This window comes from Cyphomyrmex costatus, unplaced genomic scaffold (genome assembly GCF_001594065.2).
Source record: "Cyphomyrmex costatus isolate MS0001 unplaced genomic scaffold, Ccosl1.0 scaffold241, whole genome shotgun sequence".
In the NCBI taxonomy this organism is placed as follows: domain Eukaryota; kingdom Metazoa; phylum Arthropoda; class Insecta; order Hymenoptera; family Formicidae; genus Cyphomyrmex; species Cyphomyrmex costatus.
This window is the reverse complement of record NW_017276489.1, coordinates 388860-402671: the sequence shown is the minus strand read 5'-3', so window position 1 is coordinate 402671 and position 13812 is coordinate 388860. Positions and strand designations below refer to the sequence as shown.

At 36.3% G+C, this 13812-nt stretch overlaps 1 protein-coding gene across 2 annotated transcripts in view; it reads right to left on the bottom strand.

Annotated features, from left to right (window-relative positions):
* Positions 1-9067, bottom strand: part of Msp300 (Muscle-specific protein 300 kDa) — a 57716-nt gene extending 48649 nt beyond the window's left edge. The window contains exons 1-2 of one of the 2 annotated variants that reach the window (XM_018540327.1): positions 8687-9067; positions 8061-8292 (exon numbers count right to left, since the gene is read on the bottom strand). In XM_018540327.1, coding sequence (XP_018395829.1) covers positions 8061-8292; positions 8687-9067 — 613 coding nt within the window. Of the gene's footprint in view, positions 1-4165; positions 4887-8060; positions 8293-8686 lie in introns of those variants that run through there. The other variant, XM_018540326.1, reaches the window with a different exon arrangement.
* Between the last annotated feature and the right edge of the window lie 4745 nt (positions 9068-13812).

The following is a 13812-nucleotide window of genomic DNA, read 5'->3' as shown; positions in this document are numbered from 1 at the left end:
AATCTTCTTTGGACATCTTGTAATACATTCATTGATATATTTTTTGTTTACTTTCTAAAAAAATTAAAAATTGAGAATGGAGAATTTCTAACTCTTTTCATTACATAAGTAGATATATGTATTTGATGGAATAATTTTACGATCGTATTTGTGGTCGCTGACCAACATTACGATAGCTATGCAAGAGACGGCAGCATCCGAGATGTCCGGTTTTCAGGGGAGAGGAGGAAAGGGAATCAATAAAGTGGGACAAGTTCTCGAGGATGAGGTCAGATGATGTCTCCTCGGATGAGATGGGATAAATTATGAAAGAGCGAGAGATGATGAAATGTATTTTGTCTACAACTTTATAGTATATGTTACTTTACAACAACTTTTTGTATAATCGAATTCCGAATTCATATGTAATGTATAATATAGTATGTATATATCATATATAATCAAATTCATCAGATGATTCATTGTGCAATTGTTGATAGCTCATTAAATTTAAATAAGTAGAGGTTTGACGCATATATACATATAAGTGTTTAAAGAAAAAAAAACGAAAGAAGAAAGAACTTTAATATAACTTCAATTTGAGTTTACTTTTCAAATTACATACGGATAAGTTTAAGAATAATTACGGCAATCATGATATATAATCACAGTACTATGATAAAACACATATTATGTTATAACATTTACTGTACTTGTATTGTTCAACATGCTATAGATACAAGCGGAAATATTTTCATAGATTAGAATGATGCATCTCTGTATGCGTTCATGATTCAGCAATAAAAAGTAAACGCGTTTTGTGGTAAAATCAACTTGAAGAGATATCATATCGAGCTTGCAAATGCAAAACGGAAATTAAAAAATCGCTTTTATGTTCAGTAAATCAATTATAACTATTGACAGAAAACGAGCAAAAAATTGTTAGGTAATGAAAAATGAAAATCTATAAATATTATATATATATTATATATATATATATATACACGAATTGTCACTTGTGTATAAATCATGTCATTTACGAAGGTCGATATAACCAACTGTATTTTATTTCGAGAAAACATTGCTTGATAATTATCACTAGAAAAATTCCAATAAATAATCATTATAGAATGTGTGGTATATTAATTATAATATAAATAATTAAGTGAAAAATCGACAGAGAAATGTTCAACACGAATAAGCAAAGAAGACTAAATTCAATTAAAACAGGCCTTGGTGCGTAATAATATTTTTGTATCAATTTTACAATTTTTAGTTTAAACATATTAATTGTGGCTGTAATATTACAATCTCATTACTTTTTCCTATAAGAGAATATCTATATATGATGAAAATATTATTATAAATACTATAAAGTCAAATATTTGTAATATGATCTAATCTATATCTTTCAAATATATATTTTTTAATATTACAAAACTATATTAGTCAACTATGTTATTTTTAAATAATATAAAGTAATTTAGAAGGACTACGAGCCAAAACAATATCGTTTAATTTCAAGTATAATAGATAAAATAAAAATATAAATAAAATTATAAAAATTTAAATTTAAATCATTTAACTTTTTCTTCATATATTCAAACATTGCAATAATAACTATCTTTTGGCTGAATTTGCAAAATTATTATAGTTAAACGTTCTATTAAAGTTCTGTCTTACCAAATTAATGATCACTATAAACATCGCTATTAAAAAAAATTAACGACCGAATCCGTTGCTAGGAAATACAAGTGAAGTTATATTAAAGTATAAATCTATTGTGTCCTATGTAAAATCTACACGTCAGGATGTTTATTTATTGGTCATTGCTGAGATATCGTATTAAAAATTTAGACACAGTATACATATATGTATATTTCATATATTCAAAATTTCAAAAAAATTTTTCGGCAAACAATCTTTTAAAGTACTTAGACGATTATGTAAGGTGTATCCTTATTATTGCGTTAAAATCTAGATATGTACATTGTTATGATAAAGAAACCTCTTCTTCGACAACAATCCGATCTAGATAAGTCTGATCGTCAACCGTTGACCTACTTTGCGTCTGACCAGTAAAACTGTTTTAACGACTCCGTACACCAATCGAAAAGCCAGCCCTGAGATGAGAGATAACTGAGCATGGCCTTGACATTCATACGATAACTCGGGCGATTTATCAGACGTACAAATATATCTATGAGTCTTTATGGAAAGGTGCCGTTTGGCATTTAATTTGAAGCTTAGCGTGTCAAATATTCATTGATCGATATGTGATATCATATAGATGATATTAATAAATAATCTGATAAATACAATCCTGATAAAAACATAAGTTATAACATAGCATATGTTATGTAAAGATATAAATGGTAAGTATTGCGTATCTCAGCGGCATTGCTATGTTTACATTGAGAAAAAAGTCAAAAAATTTGATTAAATTAGTTTAGTTGATCCTTATTTCTTTCATTGAAGAAGGTATATATTTAATATATAATATTTGTGTGATCTCTCTCTCTCTCTCTCTCTCTCTCTCTCTCTCTCTCTCTCTAAATACATACATTATCCAATGAAAGAAATAAAGATGAACTAAACTAATTTAATCAAATTAATAACTGTTTTTTTCATTGTAATTAAATTCTTTAGAATAAAAATAAATTTTTGTACGGAAACAAATGTGAAGTTAGATTCTCCTTTAATAAACATTTTGTAAAAATGTTGATACAATGAAATTTTCAGAATTTCAGATCAAAACGGAATTTTAAGAGACAGCTCAGAATCTATTATAATTAACTTTTATTATTTAAGATCGAGACTTTTGTTAATACGATTATATCGCTCTTCATTACATCCCGGAATTCTATATTTGCTCGCGAAATTGTTTCTTAATTGCTTGACAATTGGTGTTTCGTATAAGCGATGAGGTAAGCTCGCATGTTGTAGAACGCGCACGTGGCCTGTCAGGCAAACTGTATAGAAATCGCAGCATGCGAGAGTGCTATGGAACGAACCCGGCCGCAAAAGTTCTCGTTTTACTGTCATTAACGCGACGGACAATCAACCTTTCGCTGCATACACGCGTGAATATATTTCGAACACACGCATATATTCTCTCACTAACAAGCCTGCTCCTCGAAATTTGGCGCATTCGATTAATCCATCATCCGATGGGATCGTGACGACAGCATTTTACCGCAACCATGCAAAAAGTGACTAATGTGTAAAAACACTTTAAATCGCATTTTCACCTTTAAGAGTAACTATTTGATCTTGACTTTTTATTTATATTTTTTTATCGGTATATCAAGAGTACACTCGATTTTATTATATGACATTTTACGGTCGCAGAATTTCTCTTCGTATTTTCCATAAAAGACCTCTATGAGGACAAGAGAACGGATAAAAGATGTGAACTAAGATAGAGAAAGATAGCCTTGAACTGAAGTTCCTACCGTCATCATTCAGTATTATACCGCGTTACGAGACGTTTTATATGCAGCTCGTCGTTAAAGCATATGAATGGCAAAGTTACGCAATGGTCCCATAAATTATTAATCTATTGTATTATGGAGATTTTTTAATCCATTGTAGTTCAACAGATGTAAAAAAAATTACTTCTGTAAACAGTTTGTTGCAGTTTACTTGCCAGGAAAAGATATCTTTGTTCTACGATTATTTTAGTATCAGCAATACAAAGATTATCATACGGTTAAACTTCGATAACTGCTCAGCGTTTGTAAATTAAAAAATTTTTAGGTCTTGACAGTTTCCAAAAATTAAATGAGTTTGATTATGCAGATGTTTTAAGAACTGCAAGATTTGCAGAATGCACTCTGCAGAATGCCCTCGACAGTTAAAATTCATGTATCGCAATGCGTGAAATCGCTGATTGAGATTAAATAAATTCGTAACGCGCTAAATAATCGTACATTGAGATCTTTCTTTGAATATGGAATATATTGCGGATAATCGATAATTGAATCTATCAACAACTGTCCGGAGAGATTCTTTTTTATTGGAAATACTGGTACTTGAGTGTACGAGAATTTCCTCTACTTGATGAGAGTGTTGCAAGCGAGTCTCGGTGTGTGAACGGAAGTATCGAGATGACAAGATAGATAACAGGAGAATCGACAGCAGACCAGACGTTCTTCATTGTCTGCAGGTCAACTGACACCTGTACCTTTGATCTCGGCGATGTGTGCGTCGTACTCGCTTTTGCTGCGCACGTACTCGATTCTCGCAGCAACATTCTGGAAGCTCTGGTTGCGATATTCGGCGTACCACTCCGAGGGCGGCCGTTCATCCGGGCCCAATTGCTGGACCCGAGGGCTGCTGCTTCTTCTCTGCGATAGGCTCTCCTCCGAAGGGAACCTCGTGAAAGAAGTGACCGAACTGGACTTGCTGCCGTGACTCTGCACGCCGTGACTGTGGCTCTGATAGGCCGAATCCTCGAGGATGTGCTCCTCGCTAGGAGTCCTGCTCGATTCTGTCAAGGCACGCTGCTGAACAACCGCGGTATCGTCGTTGGTACCCGAACTGATCGCACGTACGGTCTTCCTCACAGTGATTTTTTCAAACTTCACGACTTTAGCGCCGTTCAGCTCGCCTTCCTCTACTAATCGCTCGAAGCTCTCCTCGAACGAAGAATCACTTGCCCTGGAAGACGGTCGCCGGGGTGCTGGAGAACGGATAGACGCGCTGCGCGCGTCCGGGTCTCCCACAAGATTCTCGGTGCTAGGACTACGTCCAGTCGACCAGACCTGTTCGAAAAAACTCACCCGGTCTCTCAGCCGGCTACCACGTGGCGTTCTTGGACTGCCACTACCATCGGCGCCGCCACCACCGGGGCTATCTACCCTCGGTGGTGTTGGACTACCTTTGGGTGGTGTTGTCCGTGACATATTCGTGCTCTTTTATCTCATTGTTTTTTCCCGAGAATCATCAACCGGCATGTCAAGTTCATTAAGTCCGCAGGTCAGTCCGGTTCTTCTCTTTCTTTCCTCCCCTTCGTTCTAATTTTAGGCCCGAGAACTCTTCAACACCTGTTCTCCCGACACCACACCCCTTACACTATAGGTTGCACATGCCGCATTCGCGTCACCTGTTCCGTTTTAATGACTATCAAGAGCGTATGAGTAGTTACAGACGCGTCAAGTCGTCTTATCAATCGAATCGGCAAACTTTAACCCTGCTTGCGAGTATACCTCGAGCTGACTTTCCGTCAGCACCCATAACAGCGGAGTGCGCACCTACGTATAGTTTGCGCGCGCATGGAATGTACGAATACGGAATGTATACGGTATGGCCGTGCGCGACGGGCGCCGGTTCGATACTACCGGCTTGTCGAGACCTCCTCCTTCGGTCTCCTCCACCTCGTACCGCCGCCATTCCCACTTTCCCGACGACGATCACGCGACGCGGCGCGACACGGGACAACAAGCGATACCGGTACCAAAGACAAACTCGATCGCGGACCCCCTCCGAAGAAAAACTCGCGCGGTACCGGAGTCCTTTTCTCGTTTAATTAATCCCTCTATCCTGCCTCTTTCTTAACTCTTTTAGAACGCCCGACTATCTACGATGCAAGTCGGCAGGTCGACTAGCTCGTCGACCGTCAATGCGGTCGCTTCAGGTGCTGCCTCTCTCACGAGGGGAAACTTCGGACGACTCAAATTAATCAATGATTATGCGGTTACGAAGCATTGTTATGTGGATTTGACACAATGTATAGATGCCTTTTAACATAAATAAATATGTAAAAGCGAGATATATAAAAGAGTTTTTAAAAATAATAATGTTTCACAAGATTATCTCTTTAAAAATTTTAAATTCTAGAGGGAACAAGGTTTTGAAAGAATTACTAGCAGAGGAAACACAACAGGTGACAGAAGTTGATTAAGGGCTTTAGTTGTTTTTCCTACAAAAGCTTGTATGTTAATCCTTACTAAGTTGGAGTTAAAATATAGTAAGATAAATATCAGCATCAGAGAAGACGAAAGTAGAGTAGTCTAAGTCCATTTGACGTTGCGGCGTAAAAAACAAGATTAAAGGTTTTAAAAGATAAAAATATACTTGAAATTCTGCACCAAACAATCCATATATCTTAGGAGAAATTGATTAAAAAAAATCAAATCATACAGAACTGGGATGATTTTACACTGAAATGACTTAAAAATTTAGCTAAATACAAATCTGGAAATTATTTTGTTGGATCATCAAAATAATTATATAGGACGCTCAAACTGATTAATAGAATGTCAAAACTTTTTACAGTATTGTCCATCATACTTGAGATTTCTACGTAATTATTTTGATGGTTCAATAAAATTATTTTCACATTTTTATGTATCTAATTAAATTGTTTAATGCCTTCGCAAAAGTTTTTTTCCGTGCGTATTAATGCATTGCAAGTACACCTCATTAATATAAAATTAATGTATAATGTAAATATGGGAATAATCAAATTCCATTACGCGCGCATCACATTAGAGCAACTAAGTGCGTATATGAGCGATCATTATTTGATTGATTATTTCGTGGATTAAAAGAATTATCGTGTAATCGTCCATAGTCATGCTGCTTCTAGCAAACAATCTTTTTGCTAATAATTGATGTAGTAATAGCATAATTTCCCTAACACGTTCATTAATGTCACGAATCACTCATCAGCTCCATTCGCAAGTATCGTTCTGACACGTTGCAATCTAACGACAAAGCGGTCCCCGCAATTATAGAGCATCCCGCATCTTAATCGAGCACGCGATATCCGGCGTGCGATCATCAACGTGTAAATCGAATTACCTGGCGCTGAATTTAATTGGCCGGCGAGATGTCAATTTCATACGCATTTATCTCCCCGCGAGACGTGAATTCGTTCACATAAGCCGCAAGATTTATTAAGCACGCGTGAAGCATGCGCAAGCACGCACTACAAATTTTAATGAACGTGTTACGATCTATTAATACCCAAATTCCAATTGACATCATTCCGTCAAAACATTTTGAAACTTGATAGTAAGGAATTTAAATAGCACTTTAAATATATGAAACATCATTTAACTTTATGTGAAGAATAACTAAATTTCTTTCTATATAAAAAAGAACTTTTTTATTAAATGTTTTCTAGAAAAAAATTTGATGTATTTGAATCGATCGGAGCATGATTTCTGGAACATTTTGTATGTATCGAGGACTTTAACATTGTGTTATCAATCTATGGAGGTGATTCGTCCAGCCGGGGCCGACAGCGAAGTGTCGCTGACAGGAAAAGCGAACGTAACGATTGCGAATGGCGCGGCAGGTGTTCGTCATGTCTATTTATAACTCGTTCACGTCTTCGCGGATTCTATCCTATTTTCCCTTGCACCACAGTTCAATTCGACGAGTATGCGAGACGCACGACGTGACGTCGCGATTTGTTGCGCAAGAAGCGCGGACGAATTACAATCCTGCACATACCGTAAGTAACGATGTGTCCTCCTTCTACATTTATTACGATCAATTCAGATCTGCAAACAAGGAAATCTTATTTCCAGATCTTTTACACGAGACAGTACATAGGTGTATATTTTTATTTCTAGAAATGACTCACGTGTGGGGGGTTTCTTAAAGATATATTTTTATTTAATAAAGAAATATAGAAAATTTAAAATAATTTTAATCTTATTTTTGACCATGATTGACTTTATTATTTTCAAAATACTGAGGAACCACAGATTTTATTCGCGTAAAATTTAATATATAAATTTTCGGGAAATATCAAGGTTAACTTCATCAACGAAATGCAAGAAAATTAAAGAAGAAACAAGTTTTTAAGTTTTTATGTTTCCTTAATAATGAAAATCGACGAGAATTTTACGATTTTCTTGCGATATGTTTAAATAGATACGATCTAGTCGAAAATTGCGTGTGCAACAACAACGCTTCGTGATTTGGATTGTGAGATAGTCTATAATTAAGGGTTTTATAGGAGAATGTGAGTGAGGTTTTAATGATAGTCCATTAGGCGCTCTGTGACGTGACCAATACGATTCCATCGCAAAACGAATCGATTCCGTCGGCTTCATAAAACTCACCCTGCAATTGTTGAATGGTAGCTTGGTACTCGGCAAGTTTTTCGTCCACGTAATCTTGACTTTGACTGGCGATGATCTCGGCTGTGCTGGGACCGCTACTTTCCTCGTCCGTCTGCGTATGGTCTAAGGGTACACCAATATACTCGTACCCTCCTGATCTATAGGGTGCTATGAGATATTCTGGTGGGGCACATGGTATTGGTGATGCCGAATCGCTTCTGAAAGAAGTGCTCTGCAAGTTGGGAAAAAAAATATTTTAGCGATTCTTGTGTTTCTTGCTGAGATCTTTATTAAAAACTTCGACAAAAACTTTATCAGTTGTTTTTTTTTGTTAAATTTTATTTTAAAAAAAGTTTTATTTTTTTTTTTAAAGGAGAACAAAGAAAATTCTTTAAAGCTATATATGTAATTATTTTAATTATTAAGAATAGCTCCAAAATGTGTATTTTTAATCTATTATATCTGGATACATCCTTTGCATTAACATGATAATTTATTTGTGTACATTTTGGATTATAGACACTCGAGTCTAAATGACCCTACGAGTACTGTAACACGCAATGTGGGCATACATCGACGACACATTACTATCGATCTGTCATCCTTCGTGCTACAAGAACACATACCTGCGTCGGTATGAATGGCCTTGGCGCTTGACTACCCGTAGGAATCGGCGAAGGCCACCGTGGCCTTGGGCACTGGATGTAACCAGAAGTCGGACAGCCGAAGACGGGTGACATCCCGGGTGAGATTGGCATTCCGATCGGCACCGGGCTCATCGGATGCATCATTATTCCGGGATAGACAAGTGGTGACATTGGATGAGCTGGATAGACCGGAGTCGGAGGCCCACGAATTCGTCCTTGTGGATACGGCGATGACGAAGGTGTATACGGCGAAGCGGGCCTGAATGGACTTGGCGCCCTTGGCGCATTAGATCGTCCCGACCAGCTACCCGGAGGCATATGACCTCCTCCGGGTGGCTTCGACGGATGCTGTTGCGACATTTCGGATCACCTCAACTGCTCGCCGCGTCGCCTCGTTTATAGGCTAGCATCGCTATAAGAAAGGTAATGATTCAACGATCTTTAATTATCTGAACGCCAATTAACAATAGAATAGTATTTATATCTCTTTCTATCATTGTCAGTTTCTATTCGTGCAAATTCGTGTTAATTACGCATTTTCGATTGGAACAATATCTTATGTTTATTGCTAATTTTATCTACCTGCACGGATAGAACGATTTTGCTAAAGTATTTAAAAATTTGGATATATAGATATGAAAATAATGTATTGGACTATGAAAATAATTACGTCGGAATGTCAAGTATGATGAGCAATGCTGCAAGAAGTTTTAACATTCTAGCAATCAGTTTGAGCGTCCAACATAATTATTTTAATGGTCCAACAAAATTATTTTCAGATCTCTAGCTAAATTTTTAGATGCTCCATCAAAATCGTTCTTTTTATAGAGACGTGACATTTATATTTAAAAAAATGATAATATACGTATTGCGTTACGTAATTATATGCGCAGATTTTATAAGCTGAAATAATCAATAATATTAATTGATTTGATTTAAAAAATTGGAAATATAATTAATTATTATTTGACTCTCTCTTATTTTGGATGTATTTGTCAATAATGTTTCAGTCACATCCTGTATTGGATAAAATAGCGGAATATCATTCCATTGAATACAAGTAATTTAGAACGAGACACAATTTGACGTTTGATTGACAGTAATCATTTTAGGAAAACAAAAGTCCACGAATAAACTTTAAGAGACTAAATGAACTCGGGGTCGCATAATAGCGTCGGCTATTCGACATGGCATATGGCCAAAAGTTTCTCGAAATAGGTGAGTACCGTCGTACATACGTACCTATGAACTCTTGCACACTAATGCAGAAAGAAAGTATCTACGTACAATTATCAAAATGTCAGAGAGAATGCGGACACGCGAAAGTACGAATAACGGGGAGCGATATATAACGAACAGAAGTTCCAGCGCCAATCCAATAAAATAATCAGATTTATTTTAATCGTACGTAATTTAGATACAATGTATCGTAAATTTCGAAAATATCTGCCAGTTGTAATAATAAGTAATATTCTCTCTAATGAACGCTTGACTTTTTGAAAGTATATCGAGAAACATTTCGACAGATTTCGGCTGTAGAGTTCGTTGATACCAAAAATCTTGGCAACTGGAAACAGCAGTCTATATCTATTCAATTTCGATGTCTATTTAACTTCGGCCAGACGCATCAAATGTGTCACGCTCTTCTTGGTCATAATTACCGTTTCCATCATATTCGTACGTATATGTATTCTTTTAAACGTTACGAATTTAGGAAAATAGTTTTCTTCTGTATAATTATTATTCTATTATTATTAAGTCGAATATATTTTAATATATCGAATAGCAATGTTAAGATTCTCGAATCGTCTTCGCTGCATCTCTTGGATGTATGTTTCTAACGACACCGGCAATGAAAGGTATTTCTCGGTCTCCTTTTCCATTGTTTCGCCAAGCCATTTACGCGCCGTAAAGTCGAAAGAGGAAGTCTGTGTGCTCTCAACGCGTGTAGACGAAAAGTCTTAAGCTTTTTAGCTAGATACCGAGTGTAGGCCGGTTAAATATAGCGCTATTTCTATTTTCGATCAGCACGGCGTTTATACACGCGCCCGACGAGCCGGCAGGTATATTCGCAATGACTGCGTCGGATATTTCGGAAACTGACACGGATATTAACAGCTGTAATCGCCCATATCACGGTCGCGCTGGTTTGACCACACACGTGGAGTGCGAACAATCGCTTCACTAATGTTAATCCCAAAAATATATCCTACCAATATAATGGGTCGATCTCGCAAGTAAATCTTGAAAGGTGTCACGACTTTTTCGCGATCTGCTGTCGTTGGAGAATGATTTTCAACTGGTTATATTCCAAGAGCGCAATTGGCATAAACTACAGAATGTAAAATATGACGAACTTGAAACTCCAACGAAGTACGTTTGCATTGTCTAGATCTTGTTACAAAAGCGTTGTGCTAGTTTGTAATTTAACAGTAATTTATACTGTTCTTTGAGAGTTTATGAGAATCTGTCGGGACATTCATTCTTTTCTGTGACACTCAGTTTGTACCTCATCTATGTGCCTCGTCTACGTCGCGCGTGCATAACATACATCTCTCTGTCATAATTCCAAGACATGTATTAGCAATGTATAAAATATGAAGAACTAACAGAATAGTAATAATTGAAGCACTAATTTTGAAGAATATGGTAAAATGAATATATAGCTAAAGTAATTTGTGATCGATCCAAATCTTTCTAATCGATAAAATTATAATCGTTAATGTTAAAATCATGATAGTAGCAACGCTTGCTGTTTAAAACACCGAAATCATGATCTCAGTCACGCAAGGCAAAACGAAAGCAAGAAAGATCTCAGTTAGATCGGAAAATTTAGTATGAGGATGGATCAACGGGCAGTCGAATATTAGCGGCATACTGGATCCTGGACCTCGGATGCTGCGTCCAAAAATAAGATCTCTCTGCTGAATTGATGATCAGAAATAGTTGGCGTTCGGATATGGCTGACAGAATTGTCTGGTTTGTCAGTCAGTAATTATTATTGAAAGTATACCGAAGAAGGAAAACCACTTCGGTTTATTTAATTCCCAGGATATCACTATGGCGAGGAAATCATGGCCAAAGTGATCACCAACGTCCGGGGGACCGGATAAAGCACATGAAGAAGAGAAGAATTATTATTGGCCTTTGCCCTCATCAACCCCATAACATTAACGGCGATCATGTTATAAACGTAGATTCTACGTATAACTGTTGAATGAGCTTTGCAAAACTTCGATGCGTACCGTTTATTCATTCGAGAACATCTCAAGTCGATTCGTTAAACTTAACTGTACATGTAGATCGTTTCAGAAAATTATCAGTTTATTGAGTTCTTAGATAAATTTAATAATCCAAAATGTTTTAAGAAACAAATCGAAGAATAGTCTTGTGATAAAAGAAATGTACTGAAACTATTGAAAATTATTCCAATCAATACGTAATTTCACTTTTAATTTTGTTTGGCAAATTTTCATTGTAATATGATACACTTTTTGTATCAATCTAATAATGTACATGACATTAAAATTGACATACAACTTGTTTTATTAACGTTTATCATGATAAAATACAAATAAAATTCTGAAATCTCAATATCGTAAGTAATTAATTGAAAGATTGAAATTATTGCAATATGACGATTAATGAAATTTATGAATTATGCAACCATCTGTAAATCATCACATACTCAAGCAAACAGCCACCCACGCGAATGCAAACACAGGACATTCCAAGACTCTTAATCATAATTTTAACAATATAAATTCTATATTTGACTTGCTCAATTTGTCGAAAATGTGTATTTTTTAACTTTAAATTTTAAATTTTCTACAACTCGAGAGATTGGTATTTCAGCACTGTATAAAGTGAAATACTACAAAAATTATATGATTGAACATCTTGAGTACACGTAACACAAATTACCGGCAAATCCAGAAATTCTTGATACGATTCAGCTGACGAGCTTAATGGCCGATCGATTCTCATCAATTGAAATTAAATTCTACTCTGAAAATCGCACTTTGTTGCTCCGCTTTCTTTGGGGATTCACTGCGAAACTCGCGGTCAAGAGATGATCATCGAGCGAGAAATTTAATCGACACTGATTACAGATCGAGGTAGTAGTGAAAGAAAAGAAAAAAAAGAAAGGAAGAGAGGACAATTTCTATGCCAGATCTCGCGACGCGAACCACAGAGAGACTGGTCCCGGCGCTGGATCATCGATCCAGGATGGGCGTCGCGACGCGTTCTCTCTCTCTCTCTCTCTCTCTCTCGCGGCCCGCATTTATATTTAACTTTGGCATCACTCGACATTCGACTTAGCAGTACTGCTCGTCCTTTCCTCCTCGCCCTCCAACAACGTTGCCCTCGTTCTCACCTCCTGTTCTGTTCTCTTCTTTCGACGGGCTCGCTTCTTTTTCTTCGTTCCACCCCGCGTCGTGGACGCCGGTGCGAGGTGCTGGTGCCACGCTATTATCACCGATGAGCCAACGGCCATCACTCATCGATAATTTTGGTCGTTCATTACGAAAATGTGTTCAACGACGTGCAACTGAATACCGATCAAACGTACTTGCGGAAATGATTTTGCAGGACGACGACCTGATCGGGCATCTTTCTTTATTAAGGTGTAACAGAAATGTCCCAGATTCTAGGTATATTTCCATTGGCGTATATTGATGTAAAGATATTATGTATGTAATATAGAAAAATTTGCAATATAGCGATATTTCTGTTGTATGTGTGTGTGTGTGTGTGTTGAATGATATAATTTATTATTTTTTATTATCTCTTATTTTTACACACGCGCTCATGCACACACATACACACACACATACACACACACACACACACACACACATAAATAATTTAACTACAGTGTACGTAAATTCACTTTACTGATTAATAAAACATTACAACTGGCAAAAATGCAGTATAAGTTATAACAAATATAATGGGACAAATTATTTAATAAATCGTGTTAAAAATATAGCGCATTAATACACATATGTAATTAAATATTTATAAATTAATACGTAATTAAATATTATACTTCGTATATACTCGTCCAGAGTGTATTACACATTTTATTTTTTTAGTATCGT